The sequence below is a fragment of the Pangasianodon hypophthalmus genome, chromosome 4 (assembly GCF_027358585.1).
Source record: "Pangasianodon hypophthalmus isolate fPanHyp1 chromosome 4, fPanHyp1.pri, whole genome shotgun sequence".
In the NCBI taxonomy this organism is placed as follows: domain Eukaryota; kingdom Metazoa; phylum Chordata; class Actinopteri; order Siluriformes; family Pangasiidae; genus Pangasianodon; species Pangasianodon hypophthalmus.
The window spans coordinates 20,733,757-20,753,127 of NC_069713.1; the positions used below are offsets into that span (position 1 = coordinate 20,733,757).

The 19,371-nt window shown below is 37.1% G+C and overlaps 1 protein-coding gene across 3 annotated transcripts in view; it reads left to right on the forward strand.

Moving 5' to 3' along the window:
* Nucleotides 1–19,371, forward strand: part of dock11 (dedicator of cytokinesis 11) — a 75,392-nt gene that overhangs the window by 52,049 nt on the left and 3,972 nt on the right. For 2 of the 3 annotated variants that reach the window (XM_026937321.3, XM_026937322.3), the window contains 15 exons: nt 98–240; nt 460–575; nt 665–802; nt 1,014–1,196; nt 3,894–4,007; nt 5,504–5,719; nt 9,814–9,871; nt 10,665–10,771; nt 10,982–11,104; nt 13,802–13,915; nt 15,195–15,341; nt 16,181–16,391; nt 18,085–18,275; nt 18,462–18,559; nt 18,915–19,053. In XM_026937321.3, coding sequence (XP_026793122.3) covers nt 98–240; nt 460–575; nt 665–802; nt 1,014–1,196; nt 3,894–4,007; nt 5,504–5,719; nt 9,814–9,871; nt 10,665–10,771; nt 10,982–11,104; nt 13,802–13,915; nt 15,195–15,341; nt 16,181–16,391; nt 18,085–18,275; nt 18,462–18,559; nt 18,915–19,053 — 2,098 coding nt within the window. The remainder of the gene's footprint in view (nt 1–97; nt 241–459; nt 576–664; nt 803–1,013; nt 1,197–3,893; nt 4,008–5,503; nt 5,720–9,813; nt 9,872–10,664; nt 10,772–10,981; nt 11,105–13,801; nt 13,916–15,194; nt 15,342–16,180; nt 16,392–18,084; nt 18,276–18,461; nt 18,560–18,914; nt 19,054–19,371) is intronic. The other variant, XM_034303517.2, reaches the window with a different exon arrangement.

Below are 19,371 nucleotides of genomic sequence, written 5' to 3' on the forward strand. Positions count from 1 at the left end.
GCATTTTGCAAGTTGGTAAGTTGATATAATTGCTTTCTGTACACCTGTGTGTGTATGTGCGTGTTTGTACGCATGTGTGCACTTTTGATGTCTGTAGGTGTCAGGAATCTTGGGTGTCAAGGGCCTTCTCCTCAGACAGGAAGTCTCAGACGATGCCTGTGATGCGTGGACGCTCCAGCCTCATGCAGGCCAGCCTGCAGCAGTTTAACACGCTGGAGGCCTCTCATACACTCAACACAGGTACTGAGCATCATTCCCAAAAGAACAGGGAAGGAAATATGCATGGCACTGTGACAAAGCTCTGTACAATATAAAGCACATGTATAATGTAGCTCTTACCAAAATATTGTTCTAGGCAAAATTCATTCATTTTCCACCTTTTTCCTTTGTTACATTTAAAAAAAAAAAAAACTGCAGCACATGACAAATACAATGCATATACACCTGAATGATATTTAGGTGGCGGCTCCACAGAAGCAGAAATGAACCATCAGGCCCTGTTAGAGGGTAACATCTCTACAGAGGCTTGCCTTATTGTGCTGGACACACTCTCTCTCTTCACTCAGAGCTTTAAGGTAACACAAATAATCGCTAATTTATCAGAATTTGTTTTTTCTGGTTGTTGGGCAGTGTGATTAATTGTTTATTGAACCGGTGCCTACAGAACCAGCTTCTAGAGAATGATGGCCACAACACTCTGATGAAGAAGGTATTCGATATTTATCTAACTTTCCTAAGAGTTGGACAATCAGAAGTGGCAATCAGACACGTCTTTGCATCTCTAAGAGCCTTTATGTCCAAGGTGAACGCACACACAGTGATGTCTCTTGTGTATGAATGTAGTGTAGTGAATTACACATATTTTGTCTATATTTATAGGTAAATGTCTTTACACTGTTTATTCTGCATGCATTTTACATTTATTTATTTATTTATTTTTACCAAAGGTAATGATTATGGTATTCCTTATGAAAATGGAGAATTAATATTTTTTGGATGGTCGCATGCCTCAGTTTCAGGTGACTCTCTTTAAGGGCCGTGTGACCTTGTGTGGCTCATTGTGTTACGAGGTACTAAAGTGCTGCATGTCCAAACTGGGGAATATACGTGGGGAAGCAGCAGGCCTGCTGTACCTCCTCATGAAAAACAACTTTGAGTACACCAAGAGGAAGAGCTTTTTGCGCATGCACTTACAGGTACAGTAGGGATTGTTTTTTTGTGTGTCAAGTATCTCCACAATCCAACAACAAGATACTTTTTAGGTTGTCAGTTCTAAGTGAGTAATACTAAATGCATTTTTGCATTATTTAAGGCATGTAATCAGCATTTGTTTTTTTTTTGTCAGCCTTCTAAAGAAAAACAATTTTAAAATATATCATAGCGCTGTATGTGATAGGAAAATAGCATAGTGCTAGCCAAAATAACACAGTGATGTACATGATAAAATAAAAATAGGATAGTGCCTTATGCTGTACATATTCCTCTCACCAAGGCTTTGTATTCACTATGTTCATTCTAGGCCCCCTCCACATGTTATACACTAAATGGCCAAAAGTATGTAGACACCTGACACTCATAGCCCTATATATATATATATATATATATATATATATATATATATATATATATATATATATATATATATATATATATATATATTTATTTATTTATTTATATATATATTTATGCCTCAAACTGTTGCCACTAAGCTGAAACCACAAAAATATCTAGAATGTCTTTATATGCTATAGCATTATGATTTCCTTTCACTGGGGCTAAAGGAGACTAGCCCAAATATGTTTCAGCATGACAGTGCCCCTGTGCACAAAGTGAGATCCATGAGGACATGGTTTGCCAAGGTTTAATATGGAAGAACTCAAGTGGCCTGCACAAAATCCTGATCTCTACTGCACTGAACACCTGTGGGATGAATTCGAATAACGGCTTCCTCTTTGCCCAACATCAATGCCCAGCCTCTTGCGGTGGCTGGATGGGCACAAATCCACACAGCCATGTTCCAAAATATAGCTAGAAAGCCTTCTTAGAAGAGTGTAGGCTGTTATAGCAGCAAAGGGGGAACAAATTAATATTAATGCCCATGGTCTTTGAGTGGGATGTGCAAAGATCAGGGTTTCCACATACTTTGGGCCATATATTGTACATTATATTGAAAATATCTCCATCCACATGAAAACGGAAAAACATTTTTGAAAACACTCATTTTGGCACGTCAGCCAATTAGGTGACAGTAGTATTTCATCAAGGGATTTAAAAAAAAGTTCAAGTGTACCCTGCCTGAATAAAGTTCATCAGGACACACCCCTGCAGCCAGGCCTGGGGGTGGTTTCCACAGGCAAGGGTATGGTGACCGGGCCACCCTTGTAACACTGTCAGGTTCAGCCCGAAATGGCAACATGGAGTCATCTTGAGGGTTCACTGCCTGCAGCATGAAGGGTGGGTGTCACCAGTGGTGAGGGAAATTGTCAAGTTGAAGAAGGAGGCCTTCTGAGTTATGCTCATGGAGGGCTCTCCTGCTTCAATTGAAATAAAGGGGAACCAGAAGGACTGTGGCAAATGCAGTTGCAGAAGCGAAAGCTCAGGCATGGGAGGAGTTTGGAGAGGCCATGGAAAAAGACTTCCAGTTGTTCCCAAAGATGTTCTGTTAAACAGATCATTGTCTCAGGAGGGGAAGGCAAGAGGCATATGCTCTGCTAAGCAAGTGTGGGGGAGTGTTGACATTTACTGGAGATATTGTTGAGCACTTTGAAGAACTCTGCACTCTCTCTTACATACCCTCTCTTCAGGAGGCAGTGCCAGAGACCTCTCTGTAGCTGGGGTTACTATGATAATTAGAAACCTTCATAGTGGCAAGGCTGCATGGGTGGATGAGATTCGGACAGAGTTATTGAAGATACTGGATATGGTTGAGGATGTGTGGGTAGGATGTTGTATGGAGATGTGGGGCAGTGCTCTTGGACTGGCAAAATGGGGTAGTGGTCCCTGTTTTTAAAAAGATGTTCCATAAAGGGGAATCACTCTCTTAGCCTTCCAGGAAAAGTCTATGCCAGGGTTCTGAAAATGAGATTCCATCCATTCGTGGAACCTAGAGTTCAGGAGAAACATCCAGGGTGCCATCCAGGATGTGGAAAATTGGATTTGGAAAAGCTATGATTGTGTGTGTTGAAGTTTGCTGTGGAAAGTACTGCAGGAATATGGGGTATCTGGGCTGCTACTATGTGTGGTCAGGTCTCTGTATGAATACAGTGAGACTTGTGTTTGCAATCTTGTCAAAACCAGTTATGGTGGGTGTTGGACTTTGTCAAGGGTGTGTCTTCTCACTACTCCAGTTTGTGGATTTAATTAATAGGACATTAAGAGCTATCCAAGGTTGAAGAGGTGTCAGGTATGCAGGGCTTAAAGTAACATCCCTGTTATTTGCCAATGATGTTCTTTTGGCACCATCCAAACCAGACCTCTGACATGCACTTGAATGTTTCACTGCTGAGAGTGAAGAGGCTGGGATGAAAATCAACACCTCCAAGTCCGAGGGCCATAACTCTCTCCTGGAAAAGAGTCGGAAATGAGGCTTATCTACAGGGCTGATTGCCAATCTTGACAGTCTTCAGAGCCTCTGCGTCGAACTGCTGCTCTGCTGAATTGGGACAAGCCAGTTAATGTGGCTTGGGCACCTTACAAGGGTGCCCCCTGGTCAACTCTCCTTAGAGTTGGTGAGGTGGAACTACTGCTTAAGATAACACATGAGTCTTATCAATATCAATCTCCCTTTGCACAGTGGTTTTTATTGTGTGAGTAGTGGCCATTAGTTGGTTAGTTATGTAAGCATATTTACATTTTTTTTGTTGTTGTTTGTTTTGGTTCTTCTTCCCCTGAAGATCATCATTGCTGTGAGTCAGCTAATTGCAGATGTGGCCCTGACAGGAAGTTCACGCTTCCAGGAGTCATTATCCATCATCAACAACTTTGCCAACAGTGACAAGGCCATGAAGGTATATCACAGCATTTTCAGGCTAGATCATGTGTTGACCTAGTTCTAATTCATTACAGTGACATTTTTGTGTTAGGTTAATATTCACATGGGCAGGGGCTAATCAGGAATTTCAGAGCAATTCATAACATCTTACATGTAAAGCCAAGCGTTTGTTAGAAATTGCTGAATTCCCTGAATAATGAAACAGAGCTCCCAAGTCATTAATGCACTTTAATTGGATCTTGCACCACAGCACTGTTGAATTTTCTAATCTGTTTGGTCAGAAGATGTTGACTGATCAAAAGTTGTTGATTTTCTATAGCAGCATGGCACAGAGAGTATTGCCAGCTGTAATTCAAATCACAGTTTATATTAATGCACTTGTTCTAATACATTTTTGTTTCTATAGTAACAACTAATGTACAAAGTCTTGTACAGCAAACAAATTAAAATGTACAGTACCGTGCAAATGTCTTAAGCACAATGCAAGAAATGCTGTAGAGCAAAGATGCCTTCAGAAATAATGAAATTGAATGATTCTACATTAAAAAAAAATACTGTAAAGTGCAGTAAACAAGAATAAATGAAAGAAAGTCAATATTTGGTGTGATGGCCCTTTGCTTTACAAAAAATTAGTCTCATCTACAATTTGTGCAGTTTTATAAGTAGATTAGCTTGTAAGTTTTGCTGAGCATCTTGCAGAACCAGACACAGTTCTTCTGGAGACTTTGACTATTGCACTTGCGTCTTATTTTTGCAGCAAAACCCAGCAGCCTTCATTATGTTTTTTTGTCTGAAAAGTGGTCTCTTATGTAATATGCTGCTTTCTTTACTCATTTCATCTATAACATTTAATTTTGTGCTGGAAAACTAATGTTAGAAAATCTGAAATGTTTTACTCGATAATGTAGAAGTCATAAAATAAAATTCTATGACAAAGTTTGTACTAAAAAAAACAGGGTGCCTAAGACTTTTGCACACTACTGTATATTAGTTGATATGGTTAAGTTGACTGTAAGGGAATGTTTATTTAACATTTATGGAAGGAGGATCCAGTGTCAGCACTTTGTATCAGTCAGCAAATTTTCTGGCATGGGAGAGAAATCAGGACAAAGGTCTTTCCGGTTTCTCTGTAACATGACAAGCTGTGTTTTTTAAGCCTTATTAACTTCAAGAGGGAGAAAAGAGGCTGATGAGTGAACGACTATTTATACCTGACATTAGCTAACATTAGATATAACTATAAATTGTTTAAAAGTATGATGTGTCATTAATTAATTAATTAAAACATTTTAATTGCAGTGGTAACTGCAGTGGTACAAGAGGAATAAAACACTTTGTATGTGCTGTTATTGGAAAATAATTGAGAATCAATATTTTCTTATAACAGCAGGAAACACGTGCCATCGTGTTTTAGTCCTTATGTAATGTGACCCTACAATCATGTTTGTGAGAATGCACTTGTGCGTGTTTTTCATATCTAACATTTTTTTAAAAATCTGTTTGTGTGTTTAGTCTTCATCATTTCCAACAGAAGTGAAGGGCCTCACAATGCGCATCCGTACGGTGCTGATGGCCACAGCTCAAATGCGTGAGCATGAGAAGGACCCAGAAATGCTGCTGGATCTGCAGTACAGTCTGGCCCGCTCCTACGCCAGCACACCTGAACTCAGACGCACCTGGTTGGACAGCATGGCACGAGCTCACCTCAAAAACGGAGACACCTCAGAGGTATGTATATATACAGTGTGACTATATAAATAGTATACTGTAGTAGCACTGAAAGAAATAATTGGATTTACTTAGTTAAATTGTGGACATTGGTTCAGTGTGAATTGCTTGCTTTAACAGAGTCATATAAATTTGCAAAAATATTAAGTTAATTTTATTTGAATGTTATTGTATTTCTCTTTCACTACATGTTTTGATCATGTTGGTGATACAGAACCATGTTATTTTTTATTAGTGATATCCAGTATAATTTGCTTATTTTACATATGTAAAATTATTTCACTAGCCTACGTGTTTTTTTTTGATCATGTTGATAGTATAAAATCATTTTAGGTCTGCATCACTTTTCTCCAAAACTTTAAACATTTTTGATTTAAAACCTGTATTCTTGTTATTAAGTCAGGAAGAAGCAATTATCCATTAACAAAAAAAAAAAAAAAAAAAAAAAAACAGTTGTCCAATAATTGTAGAACTAGAATATAAAAATAGTAGAATATAGAAATAATTGTGTGGAAAAAGTTGTACACCCCTGGTGAGATAGGTGTGTTGTTGATTTTTTTAAATGAGTACTGGGGTGTATTTTGACAGATAATAAAATCATTGCAAGGTTACAGTTTATTTGCTGAATTCAACAGATAAAAGAAAAAACTACATGAGACCGTACATACATGCCAACGTGCTAATCTTTAAAGATGTATCTGAACCTGAACTGAACTTAATTTCCCCAAACCTTCTTGACAATGCTTGCTTATGACCTAAATAACTGGCATTCTTTTTTAGCAGCTTATGAGATAATTAAATGTCAGAGCATGCCCAAGGTGAATATTAACAACCAAAACAGATTAATCTAGGCTGCCTTAATATAATAAATTGGTTTTAACTGCTAAAGTTGGTCCCACATAAGAAATCTCTTGAATTGTTAGAAATGCATTGTTTCTTGTTAGCAGTCCCAGGCCCAGACCACAACCAGGGAACAAGATGGTTCTGTCAAACTTAAAAATTAGCCAAACTTTCTAGCTTGTCCGCTTTGATACTAAAAAAAAAAAAAAAAAAAAAAAAAAAAAGATTTGCAAAATAATAGGCACTAGGTTCATCCTTTTTATTCCTATTCTCATTTTTACAATGCTCTCATTGCAAAGCATTTGCACAACAAAGATGAGCTAATTACAGTGCTCCAGTCCTATAATAATCTGGTTTTATATATCAGTAAGGCATTCTATCTCCTCTGCTGGCCATAACAACTGTTTCTCCTCCATCATGAAACTTTAGTTGAATGAGTAACATTACTCAGTTTACAGCACTGAGAGTGGATAGCTTGGTTCGGCTAAAGTGAGCTCCATATCACCATTTTCAACACAACCAATGATCGGTTCTCTGGACCACATTTGGACACGAAAACACCTTTTACATGTTACAAATCGTATTTAAAAAAAAAAAACAAAAAAAAAACGCAAATGTCAAAATCATTTCCAGAGAAATAGAATATTCAAAAAAAAAAAAAAAAGTCAGTTAGCTATGCAAGCAAACGTTATATGTCAGGTTTCTCTGGAAAATCAACTACACTGAAAATGTTGCAATTTGTTTATCTTGCATAGAATCTGTGCAAAGGTCAGAGACCACCCTTTTTTTCTATCAAATGGTCATTCAGTATTGTTAATTATTTGGTGACAAACAATAATAATGAGAAAATGTACAGTACAGTTTTAATCTTTTCAGTCAAACAGTCATGCAGTACTTATGCAGATATTTGTAATATAGCAGTATAAATACGTGTTAATATACCAATGTCCAAAATACCAATGTCCTGATCACCAAAGCAAAATTTGAGGGGATTAATAGCCATTGTCTATTCTTTTGAGGCGTAACCAAATAGAAAATAACACTTACTATCCAGGAACAAAAATCGTGTTACATAGTGTAATTACCAATAAGGACTGAATGACCATTTAATTAAATAAAGTGCACTCTGACTTTTGCACAGTACTGTATGTTATACACATAGTTTGGAGTTTGTTGTTCTACCCCTCTAGGTTTTTTTTTTCTCTTTTGTGTTATTATAAATATGTTGTAATGTATATATTTTATATATTTATATATGCACACATGGGGGCATGGTGGCTTAGTGGTTAGCACTGTTGCCTCATACGTTGGGGGTTTGATTCTCGCCTGTGTGCACAGAGTTTTCATGTTCTCCTTGTGCTTCGGGGGTTTCCTCCGGGTACGCAGGTTTCTTCCCCCAGTCCAAATACATGCATTGTAGGCTGATTGGCATTTTAAAATTGTCCGTAATGGGCGAATGGGTGTGTGAGTGTGTGGGTGTAATTAGACCCAGCGATGGGTTGGCACCCCGTCCAGGGTGTCCCCTGCCTTGTGCCCCAAGTTCCTTGGGATAGCCTGCAGGTTACCCTGCGATCCTGTGTAGGATAAGCGGTACAGAGAATGGATGGATGGATGAATATGCACACATATACATATTTTTGTACAGTCATGGGAAAAAGAATGTACACTCTCCTTCAGTTCTATGTTTTTAGTTATCAGGGCCTAAATAACAGTTATGTGGTCGTAACCAACTTCTATAAACAAACAACCTCAGGTAACAACAAAAAACACAACAGGTTTCAATATGTAGTAATTTTTTCCCAATAACTAAACCAACATTCAGAAACCAGGTGGGGAAAAAATAAGTACACCCTATAATTTAGTAACATAGAACCACCTTTAGCAACAATAACTTGAATAAATGTTTTCTGTAGGAGTTTATCAGTCTCTCACATTGTTTTGGAGAAATTTGGGCCCACTCTTCTTTACAGCATTGCTTCAGTTCATTGATGCTTGAGTGCATTAGTTTTTACACAGCATTCTTAAGATCCCACTATAACATATCAATGGGGTTGGACTTGGCCATTCTAACACCCTGAGTTTTTTTTTCTTTAGCCATTCAGATGTCAATGTCCTAGTGTTCTTGGGGTTATTGTCCTGTTGTATGACCCAATTTCGCCCCGGCTTAAGCTGCTGGCCACATGGCCTCACATTTGTCTCAAGAATATTCTGGTATAAAGTGGAATTCATCACTGTCTCAATGACTGCAAGTTTCCAGGTCTTGTAGCTGCAAAACTATCCCAAATCATCCACACCATGCTTGAGAGTTGGTATGAGATGTACACAGTGTTTGGTTTTCGTCAAACCAAACACTTTTTTGTGCATGATGACCAAACAGCTCCACCTTGGTCTCATCAGTTGAAAGGATATTGTTCCAGAACTTTTGTGGTTTGTTCAGATGCGATTTTGCAAATTTAAGTTGTTCTGCCATATTCTTTGTGGAGAGAAGGGGGTTTTTCCTAGTGACCCTTCCATGAAAGCCATAGTTGTTCAGTCTTTTTCTGACTGTGCTGTCATGAACATAAACATTTAATGTGCTTACAGAGGCCTGTAGGTTACATGATGTAGCTCTTGGGTTTTTCTTTATATCTCTGAGTATTAAATGGTCTGATCTTGGACTGAATTTGCTGGGATGCCCACTCCTGGGAAGATTGGCAACTGTCTTGAAGGCTCTCCATTTGTAAACAATCCTTCTCACTGTAGAATAAATAAAAATATAGAAAAAAATAGCCTGTGTGTACTTATTGTAAAGACAGGCACAAAAAGCTTTTGCATTTCCTTTTCCATGGTAACTTTTGGAAATTTGAGCATGAACTCACCGGAAAGTCTTAATTATAGTGTAATCTTAGGATTATCTGCTGAAGAATTCTCCTCGCCTTTTGCATGCAATCAAATATGCTGCGCTTAAGGTAGCTTATGTTGGCTACCTTTATCTATGTAACACAAAAGTATATGGTGAACGGCATGATGTTTCAGTTAATGCAGTTAGTTTCAAGTGGAATCCAATATTAATAAAGGAACACAACAACCAGTTTAGATAGACAGATCTTTTCTAGATAGAGGGAAAGTTACTTTCTCTCCCTTCTTGCAAGTCTTTCTGTCTTTCACTGCTAACACACATATGCTTAGGTATGAGCTCATTTTGTCATTCAGTAAGCCTCAAATGTTTGCTTTGAACAGACACCATCCGTTAGATTATTCTTTTGTGTCCACAGGCAGCTATGTGCTATGTCCACATTGCAGCTTTAGTGGCAGAGTATTTGTTCAGGAAAAGTAAGTAGTCTCTTCTTCCTTTCATTAAAAGAAATCTATAACTGCTTTTACATTAATAGTGCCTAAGACAAATGTGAACAAATATTTACACACAACTGTTGGAATTTAGGGGTTGACAGTTAAATATCATTGCACAAAATTTGCTATATTAGCACGTCCCTACACATTGGTGTGTCCACTAGCATAATTAAAGTCTTTTCATCAACATACTGTACAGCTGTTAACTGGATTTGCGCAAAGTGGTGATGGAAAAAGCAAAACGTGAATAAGACATTCAGATTAATTGGTTAACACTATTTCCTGCAAGCAAGTTTGCATGTCCTTTCCAAACAGTGTGTTTGGATGACAGTATGAATGCAAATTCTTACGCAAAGGCTTGCAACACTGGACATTTGTTGTGAAAAAAATCACTATACCTAGTCATTTGGCTAAATTATTTTTTAAATATGTAAAATGTAATAATGTAATGATCTGTCCTGTGGTTTATAAGTACAATATACAGTATATGCTATATTTATACTTATTTAAATATACCTATATTTAGGTTTGCAATCAAAAATGATACTGCCACAGGATTTGCAGAGCTAGGAAACAGATCATGCTCACTTAGCAGAACACAAAAGGCCTTTTGCTGTATGCATGACGCACATACAGGCACCCAGTGTATTTTTAGCTGGAGACATTTTTATTCAAACATACACAGGGCACTACTCAGACTATAATGTGCAAAAGTCAGCTGTCCAATTTCTTGTACAATTGCTTGCTATAGTATATTGTTGTTGTCTGGTCTTAGAACTGTTCCCAAGTGGACTGGCAGCTTTTAAGAAGATCACGTTTAACATAGAGGAGGAGGCTGCCATGAAAGAAGACTCAGGCATGCAAGATGTCTACTACAGTGAGGTAAAACATATTAAATGTTAATAGAAAACCAAAGTGATACACTGAATTGGAGCTAGATTATAGACAGGTATGTTTCTGAAGACAGAAAAAGTTATATTAGAACAAGTTGAACAAGTTGATTGTTTTATTCTTTGCTATCGAGACATTTTCAAAAGATAAAAGTGCAATTAATCTTGTGTTTGTGTGTGTGTGTTTGTGTGTGTGTGACAGGATGTTCTGGTAGAGCAGCTGGAGGTATGTGTGGAAGGCCTCTGGAAAGCTGAACGGTTTGAGCTTATCACATACATTGCCCGGCTCATTATTCCAGTCTATGAAAAGCGCCATGAGTTTGAGGTAAGAAAAAGTACAAGTAGTTTACTTATGGTATAAATGTGGTTACAGCTTAGACCTTCATGTGATAGTGTCTAAAAGAGAAGATTATTACTGTCTCTTTGGTTTGTTGAGGTTAGTTATAACACACCATTAGTGCGGAACCGGGTTATGGCATCATGTCATAAAATAATTTCTATTACAAAAGAATGCCCAAAATAGCTAGTGAAAGTCTGTTGGGTCATCATTCTGTAAGAGCTTTTGTTCTTTAAACACATTGGAGGGACATTTGGAAGAATTTGTAGCTTTATCTCTCAGATTTAACAGCAGCCTTCTGTATGCACACTTTAACGTGAACCATAGATTAACCTGAGCTAACGGCATATACAGTTTTTTGCAGCTGCATAAAAACATTTCTCAGGACTATACACCCATATTGCAAAATTGTCAACACTATTGCCATTACAACATACTGCTTCTGCAGAATATTACACACAGGAACAAATGGGTGAGAAGCACTCTTTATTTCCTCAGAAACAAAGAGTGGTTGAACAAGCTTGAGAAATTCTCAGGACATTTTTAGCAAACTGGGAAATCCGTCAGCAGATTTAAGTCATTTACAAATCTGTAAATAAATATTGTAATTTAATTGCCACAAAAAAACAAACTGTAGTGTATGATGAGTTATAAATGATGACACAATAAATGATGATAAAAAAGGCTGTAATAAAGTTTATATAATAAAGATTATATAGTGTACATTGGGTATGGAAATTCTTCAGGCCCCTTTAGATTTTGCACACTTTATTCTGTTATAGATTTAGTTAAAAATTGATTAAATTTATAGTTGTCACATAGAGTGTATGCTCATGTCATACATGGTTGTATAGGTTACTCAGCCTAACATTTTATATGGCTGTAATCAGAGTGAATATGACTTAAATCCAGAAGTTACACACAGCATTTACACCAGGAAAGTTATGATATTTAGACAAGGGTTATACAGCTGCTTAAGTCGAATTTCTGAGTTCCCCATTCAAATTATGCAAATCACGTGCATGTAGTTCATGCCTCCAAGGTTGCCAGATTTTTTCAGAACATAGGTCCAAAACAAGGTTTTCTAATAGCATCTGCCTTTAACATTTGTGTTCCTCAATTCCTGTATATTCTTGTCTACCATTGGCAGTGGTCTCCTTCGACTGTCCACCATGTGAGTGTGCCTAAGCTTTGGAAAACTCTTACCTCACTCTCTATAGATTAGAGTTCATGTCTTGTTTCAAAGCACAACTGTTTTACAATATAAAGGCATTGGTCCAGGGAGGGTGAAGGTATATTACTGTGTAAATAACAGCATTTGAATAATAAATAGACCTAGACTAACCTGATCTAATAAAAATAATAATAATAAAACTCTTAATTTGTGGTTGTGTGGAAATAAATGTCAAAGACATTCCAAGTAGAATATTTTGTGTTTTCCTTTCAATTTTAAGAATCTTGGTAGCCAAGGTTTTTTTTAAATAGAAATCTGAGCCTGTTAAAAAACAAAAGTAACACACATTTTCTCATGATTCCTGTTGTACATCTAACCAGCACTGCCTCTTAACATGTTTATAGAAAGTGGTCATAAACAAGGCCTGGGTTTCCATGGATATGGATACTTTCAAGAGTGTCATAAACATAGTTGTAGCAAGTTTATATCAACATGACCTGTGTCCATATAATTCATTTTAGTCACTCATTGTAGTAAATTAGACTTAATGCTACAGCTGTTAAATAGCGCATGTGAAAGAGTGCTTTTAAGCCCAGTGATACTGTTGTAAGTATAATATTAATTTGGTGAACAAAAGGAACAAAATATTGTTACGTCATAGTCTATAAATACAGACAGTGAGGGAGCTTACCCTGGACCTTACACATAACAATCTTGGCGAACAAAGTAATTTTCAGGGTATTATCATTGCAACTGTCCATTCATCCTTAATTAATTCATATTCAGTAACCACTTTATCCTGGTCAGGTTCGTGGTGGATCCAGAACCTATCCTGGGACCACCAGCTGTGGAATACTCCCTGGATGAATAGCAGGGCACCATGCACACATGCATTATCACATAGGGGAGATTTAGTGCAAGCAGTTGACTTACGGGCATGTTTTTGGGAGGTGGGAGGAAACCAGAGAACCCAGAGGAAACCCTCACCGACACGGGAGAACATGCAAAACTCTGCACAGACAGTAACTTGAACTCACAATCAAACCAGGGACTCTGGAGCTGTGAGACAGCAACGCTAATCACTGCGCCAGTGCGCACCATGTCCAGGCGCACTAAAACTGAGGCTGTAAAGACAGGAATGGGGAATGATAACAATGTGACTACCAGCACCATGCCTAAAGCTTACAGAGGATATTACAATTGGAAGGGAGTGAGATGGAATGAGATAGAAAAGGTTTCAAGGGTATAGTGTTTTGCATTGCAAAAAATTATTTGTTGGAGCATTTTCCAAATAAGAGCGATAGAAATGGTTTCAAGTGTATAGTGTTTTGCATTGCAAAAAATTACTTGTTGGAGCATTTGCCAGATAAGTGTGAAAGAAAAGGTTTCAAGTGTATAGTGTTTTGCATTGCAAAAAATTACTTGTTGGAGCATTTGCCAATAAGTAATTTCTTTTTTGTATACACTTGCAGACACCCATAAATTATTTCACTGTATTTTCTGTTCTGTAGAAGCTGAGACGTTTGTATGACACCCTGCAGAGAGCATATTCTAAGATCTTAGAGGTTATGCAGACGGGTCGCCGCCTGCTGGGTACCTACTTCAGAGTGGCCTTCTATGGGCAGGTGGGTAAAGTGGACATATGCATATTGAATATGCCCACTTTATATGTTTATATAGGAAACAATTCTGTATTATTATCTTCCATTCAATCCTCCTTTCCACAGTTATCCACAATTCTAACAACAAAAGTAGTTAGTAGTAGCTATACATACAAAGCCTTGCCACCAGGGTTCACAGAGTTAATGAGTTCAGAATGAATGAATACAAATGAGTACACAATGACTTGTAATGTACACTGTAGATTTCTTTTAGAACCACAGCACTGGTACAAGTGTGTTTTCTGCACTTATCTTTGCATCATATCTTTGAAGGTTTCATATTACAACGTCTAACTCTGCAGCTGTACTTTTTAATGTCTGGGGAACTAACTGCAGTATGTTCTCCAGTTGCAAGTTTGGTTAATCCTCTACTATTTACATTTTGTTAAAAAAAAAGGCACTTTTGACAGCACTGGCACAGTGTGTATTACAAATCCAGAGGTCAGCTCTACCTATATGTAATATATATAATTCCTATAATTCCAATAACTTTGTTTTTTGTGCTCATGTAAGAGATACCTACTGTATTTATATACTGTTTATGCAGTAATAAGGTAGTTTGAAGATTCATTTTAATAGCCTGTCACACTACCATGTAAAAGCAGTAGGAAATTTTGTAATGCTCTGTTTTGTTTCATTACAAATATTTAAAACTACAATTACATATCTTTTAGACTTATCATTGGTCAAAAACAGCAGCCACGATGTCTCATACCATGGATGTTTATTTGTCTCATACCACAGATGTTTTCTTCCCTACCCCCCACTGTAAAACGATTGCATGCCACTGCAGTTTACATGTGCATCTGTCTGCACGACATTTCTGTCTAGCATACAGTACCAAAACCGGACCCTACTACATAATATGCACCTATGACACATACACTCAATGGCCATTTTACTTTCATAAGTGAGCGGGTGTACTGGTGTTCCTAATAAAGTGGTCAGTGAGTGTATATTATTAATAAACATGTTCATTTCTAAACTGTAAATGACTGATCTTCGTGGAAGAACATCCATAATATAATTAATCCCAGTATGTGTCACTTTTGCACGACATTCCCAATTCTCTCCTGCCCATAAATATTGAATGGACTCTATTATTTTAACCCCTTTGGCTTTATGTTTTGCCACTGATATATGCCACTGTCATGTACCATTAAATATATATATATATGTCTGTGTTCTATAATATGATTTAAGTTATGTTTCACATGCAACTGTTTTTTTTTTTCCCTGTTAGGGCTTTTTTGAAGAGGAAGATGGAAAAGAATACATCTACAAAGAGCCAAAGCTCACAGGCCTGTCAGAAATTTCTCATCGGTTGCTCAGCCTATATGGGGACAAATTTGGAGCAGAGAATGTCAAGATCATCCAGGACTCCAATAAGGTATTCTTAGGCTTGAGTAGGCCAATGCAGAAAACATTTGTGTGTTCAACAGTGTTATTGTGCAAGACCATAAAAAACATTTTATTTTGTGCTGAAGTATTTTGCAATACTCTCCATGCTTCAATTGTAACACTTCACCAGGACCAGGTATATTTTTTTAACCCATAAATACCTAGAACCCCCGGTTGGTCCAGACTTGCATTCATCTCTCTCATAACTACATAGACTTCTTTATTATTTTCACTGTAATTACTGATCCATTGTAATTACTGAATAATATGCTTTCAGATGGATACACAGAATAATAATCCAAGAATTTAAAGGGTAAATTTTCTCACAGTGGCTTAGGTTAACACTGTTGCCTCGCACCTCCAGCGTTGGGGGTTCAATTCCTGCCTCCGCCCCGAGTGTGTGGAGTTTGCATGTTCTCCCCGTGCTTCAGGGGTTTCCTCTGGGTACTCTGGTTTCCTCCCTCAGTCCAAAGACATGCACTGTAGGCTGATTGGCACCTCTAAATTGTCTGTAGTGTGTGAATGGGTGAGTGAGTGTGTGCGATTGTGCCCTGTGATGGGTTGGCACCCTGTCCAGGGTGTCCCCGGCCCTGTGCCCTGAGTCCCCTGGGATAGGCTCCAGGCTCCCCATGATCCTGTGTAGGATAAGCAGTATGGGAAATGGATGGATGGATGGATTTTCTCTGTGTGTGGTTTTATCTAACATACAATTATTTAACAAATCCTTTAACATACAGTATGTAATTCTTTTTTGTTAACCTATGCTTGTTGTACAATGTTCATATTGTACATTTTATACAATTGATCCACTTTGCCTTTACTCGACAGGTAAATCAGAAAGACCTGGACCCAAAGTTTGCTTATATACAGGTCACATTTGTCAAGCCTTACTTTGATGAGAGAGAGCTGGCTGAGAGAACAACAGACTTTGAGAAGTGTCACAACATCAACCGCTTTGTTTTCGAAACGCCTTACACACTTACAGGGAAGAAACACGGAGGAGTTGAAGAGCAGTGCAAAAGACGAACAGTTCTTACGAGTGAGTACAGCAGGTCTATCAGCTGTGTCAGCGTGGTATTCATGTCATCCATGCCAGAGACTGTAAAAACAAACCATCTTTCATAAACCAGCCTATCAACTGATTCTAAACAGCATGTTAGCAGTTTAAATTCACTCATGTTTAGCAGATAAACTGTAAACCTATTATATCCTAAAAGTGATATTAGGCTACTTGTAATTACTTAATTTTACACACAATTGCCAAAGACATGCATTTCTGTGCCTAAATATCAAATATTGAAATATTGCACTACAACACCATTATTTGATATTGTATCTAGTGTAACCATTATATAGAAACCCATTTGCGATATAATCTAAATGTGTAGGTTAGAGATTGGGGATGTTTACCTGGAACCTCTATCTCAAGAAAGGAAAATCAAGCTAAATATCAGCTCAGGAAGACAATATTGTAGGTAAATAGATTAAAAGTAAAATGACATTTACCTTGTGATGTTCTTTGCTTTTATGTAATATGACTACATAGTGTGTAGCTATGTCATAGCTATGCCTGTGGCAGTATGAACATTTTAACTTTGGCCAGTTAATATCTAAATGTGTTCAAATAGTAAATCTATGTAATTAAAATTCAAACATAATTTTACAGGAATTTGAGTCCTATGTATGGTGTTTATTCTTTTATCAGAAATATTCACTACTATTGCGTTTTTTTCTGATAAAAAAAAAAACAACATTTGTGTAGATTGTGAAACATGATAGACCCATTAATTTATGTAAACTTATTTCTTCTCTTTAACTCCAATTGTCATGGCAGGTTTTGAATATTGAACTCAAATTTATAAGTTTTCAGAAATTAAACTTAAAGTAATTTAAGTTACAAGATAAACATTAAAGTAATTTAAGTTACAAGATAAACATTATCTTGACTTGAAGTCATTGTTTTGACTTGACTTTGAGTTGTAACAAAGGTTATCTTCAAGTTGAGTTTACTCACCTTTTTAAGGTAGCACGTGAACTTTCGTTTCTAAGTTCAACCAACTTGAAATGTCTTACAGTGTATGTATAAGCCTGTGTAAAAGTCTGATGATGTCATTTTACATCTTTTTTGTCTTTCAACAGAGATCAAGACAAATCTTTCTTTTATCATCCCTAGTATTTGTATGCTTTACTCTTTGTACTACTTATAAGCTGTGAGTTCTAGTCATCTATAATGTTAAAAAATAAATATTTAAAATAAAAATAAATCAAATATTACATCTATAGGTGATTGTACTGTTACATTAATTTAAAATATTTATTTAGGTTTTTAGTGACTCCTAAACACTCTTAGACTGAAACTGTCACTGTTGTATTTTATATCATGCCATTTATTTACAGTGACAAGTCATTTAGAATGTAGCTTTTGTTCAGACCTTTTGGTTACGGCTGAGTGGCGTTGTCACAACTGTAATTATAACAACAGGTGCGCAGCATGTTTTGATGTATAGAGAAGATGAACTTTTTTATAACGGACTCCTCTGTGTTGATGTGTTGTTTGGTCTGTGTTTGCCTGCTGTCTCTCAGGTTTATTACAGTTTGTTAATTAGATGACAAAATACAGGATTAATTGAGGTGTTATAAGCTCAACCTGGGGCGTAGCCTTGTTTAAAAAATTTTTATTCCCACTAATAGCCTGTGTCTGACTTGTATCAATTGTGCGCACACATCCACAGCGTCAAACACTTTCCCCTATGTGAAGAAGAGGATAGAGGTGGTTGGGGAGAAGCACTTGGAGCTGAAGCCCATTGATGTAGCCATAGATGAGATGCGGGATCGCAGCACTGAGCTCAACAAACTATGCTCCAACCAGGAAGTGGACATGATTCAGCTGCAGCTCAAACTCCAGGGCTGCGTCAGTGTGCAGGTCCTGAAGCCCCACAATGAAATATTGTGTAATTTAATCATCATTCATTAATCATAATGTGTGAACTTGTAGCCATGTACTGTTTGGCAAGAACTTTTGAGTGATGGTGAGGTGGACTACAGCTGCCTGAAAGGCAGTGCGATATTGCACAAATTGATTTGTGGTTGGTTCATTTTTTGGATTTAGGTCAATGCTGGTCCTATGGCATATGCTAGAGCCTTCCTCGATGATTCCAAGTCTGGCCAGTCCAATAAGAAAGTCAAGGAGCTCAAAGATATATTCAGGTGTGTAATCTGTTGATTACTTAAGCTGCTTCTTATTGTGTCTTGTAGTACTATAAATAAATAATAAATAAGTTGTGCATTAACGAGAAGAAAACTAGTTCGGCTCTTGCCCATTATATACATCTCTATCTGTTATCATTATAACTTTATTACCTTGCATGATCATTCTAACTTCATAATCTCACAACTGACTGATATTTTTGTGTGGCTGGATATTTTGCATTAGATAACATTTCGATATTCACATAAGTCTTGTAATTATAGACAAACAACATTTGCCACAGTGCTACTCCTCAGTCATCTTGTGTATGTTACTTGTTAATACTTCACATGTTTGTTATTGTGCTTCGTACAGGAGCTTTGTTCAGGCATGCAGTATGGCTTTAGATATTAATGAGCGGCTCATTAAAGAGGACCAGTACGAATATCACGAGGGACTGAAGGGCAACTTTAAAAGCATGGTCAAGGAGCTGTCTGATATTATTCATGAACAGGTAGGACACAGACAAAACCATATATTAGCCAATATCAATAGTATTAACATCATGTAAATTTTAAATTCACTAGTAGTTGTTTGCTCATTGGCAACTCTCAATACTATTTAAAACAAAATTTATAAAATTGTTTGTTCTGTGTGTGATTGGGCTCAACGTTTTGGCTTAAAAACCACTGAATCCTGTGGCCTGTTATTTGTCTGAGTGGAGTGAAGAAAATAATAAACAATCTACATCATTTAGTTCACCAGTATTTTATGTTTTGTTTTGTACATCTTTCTAAACTGAGCACAACAAACACATTTAAAATAATATAAT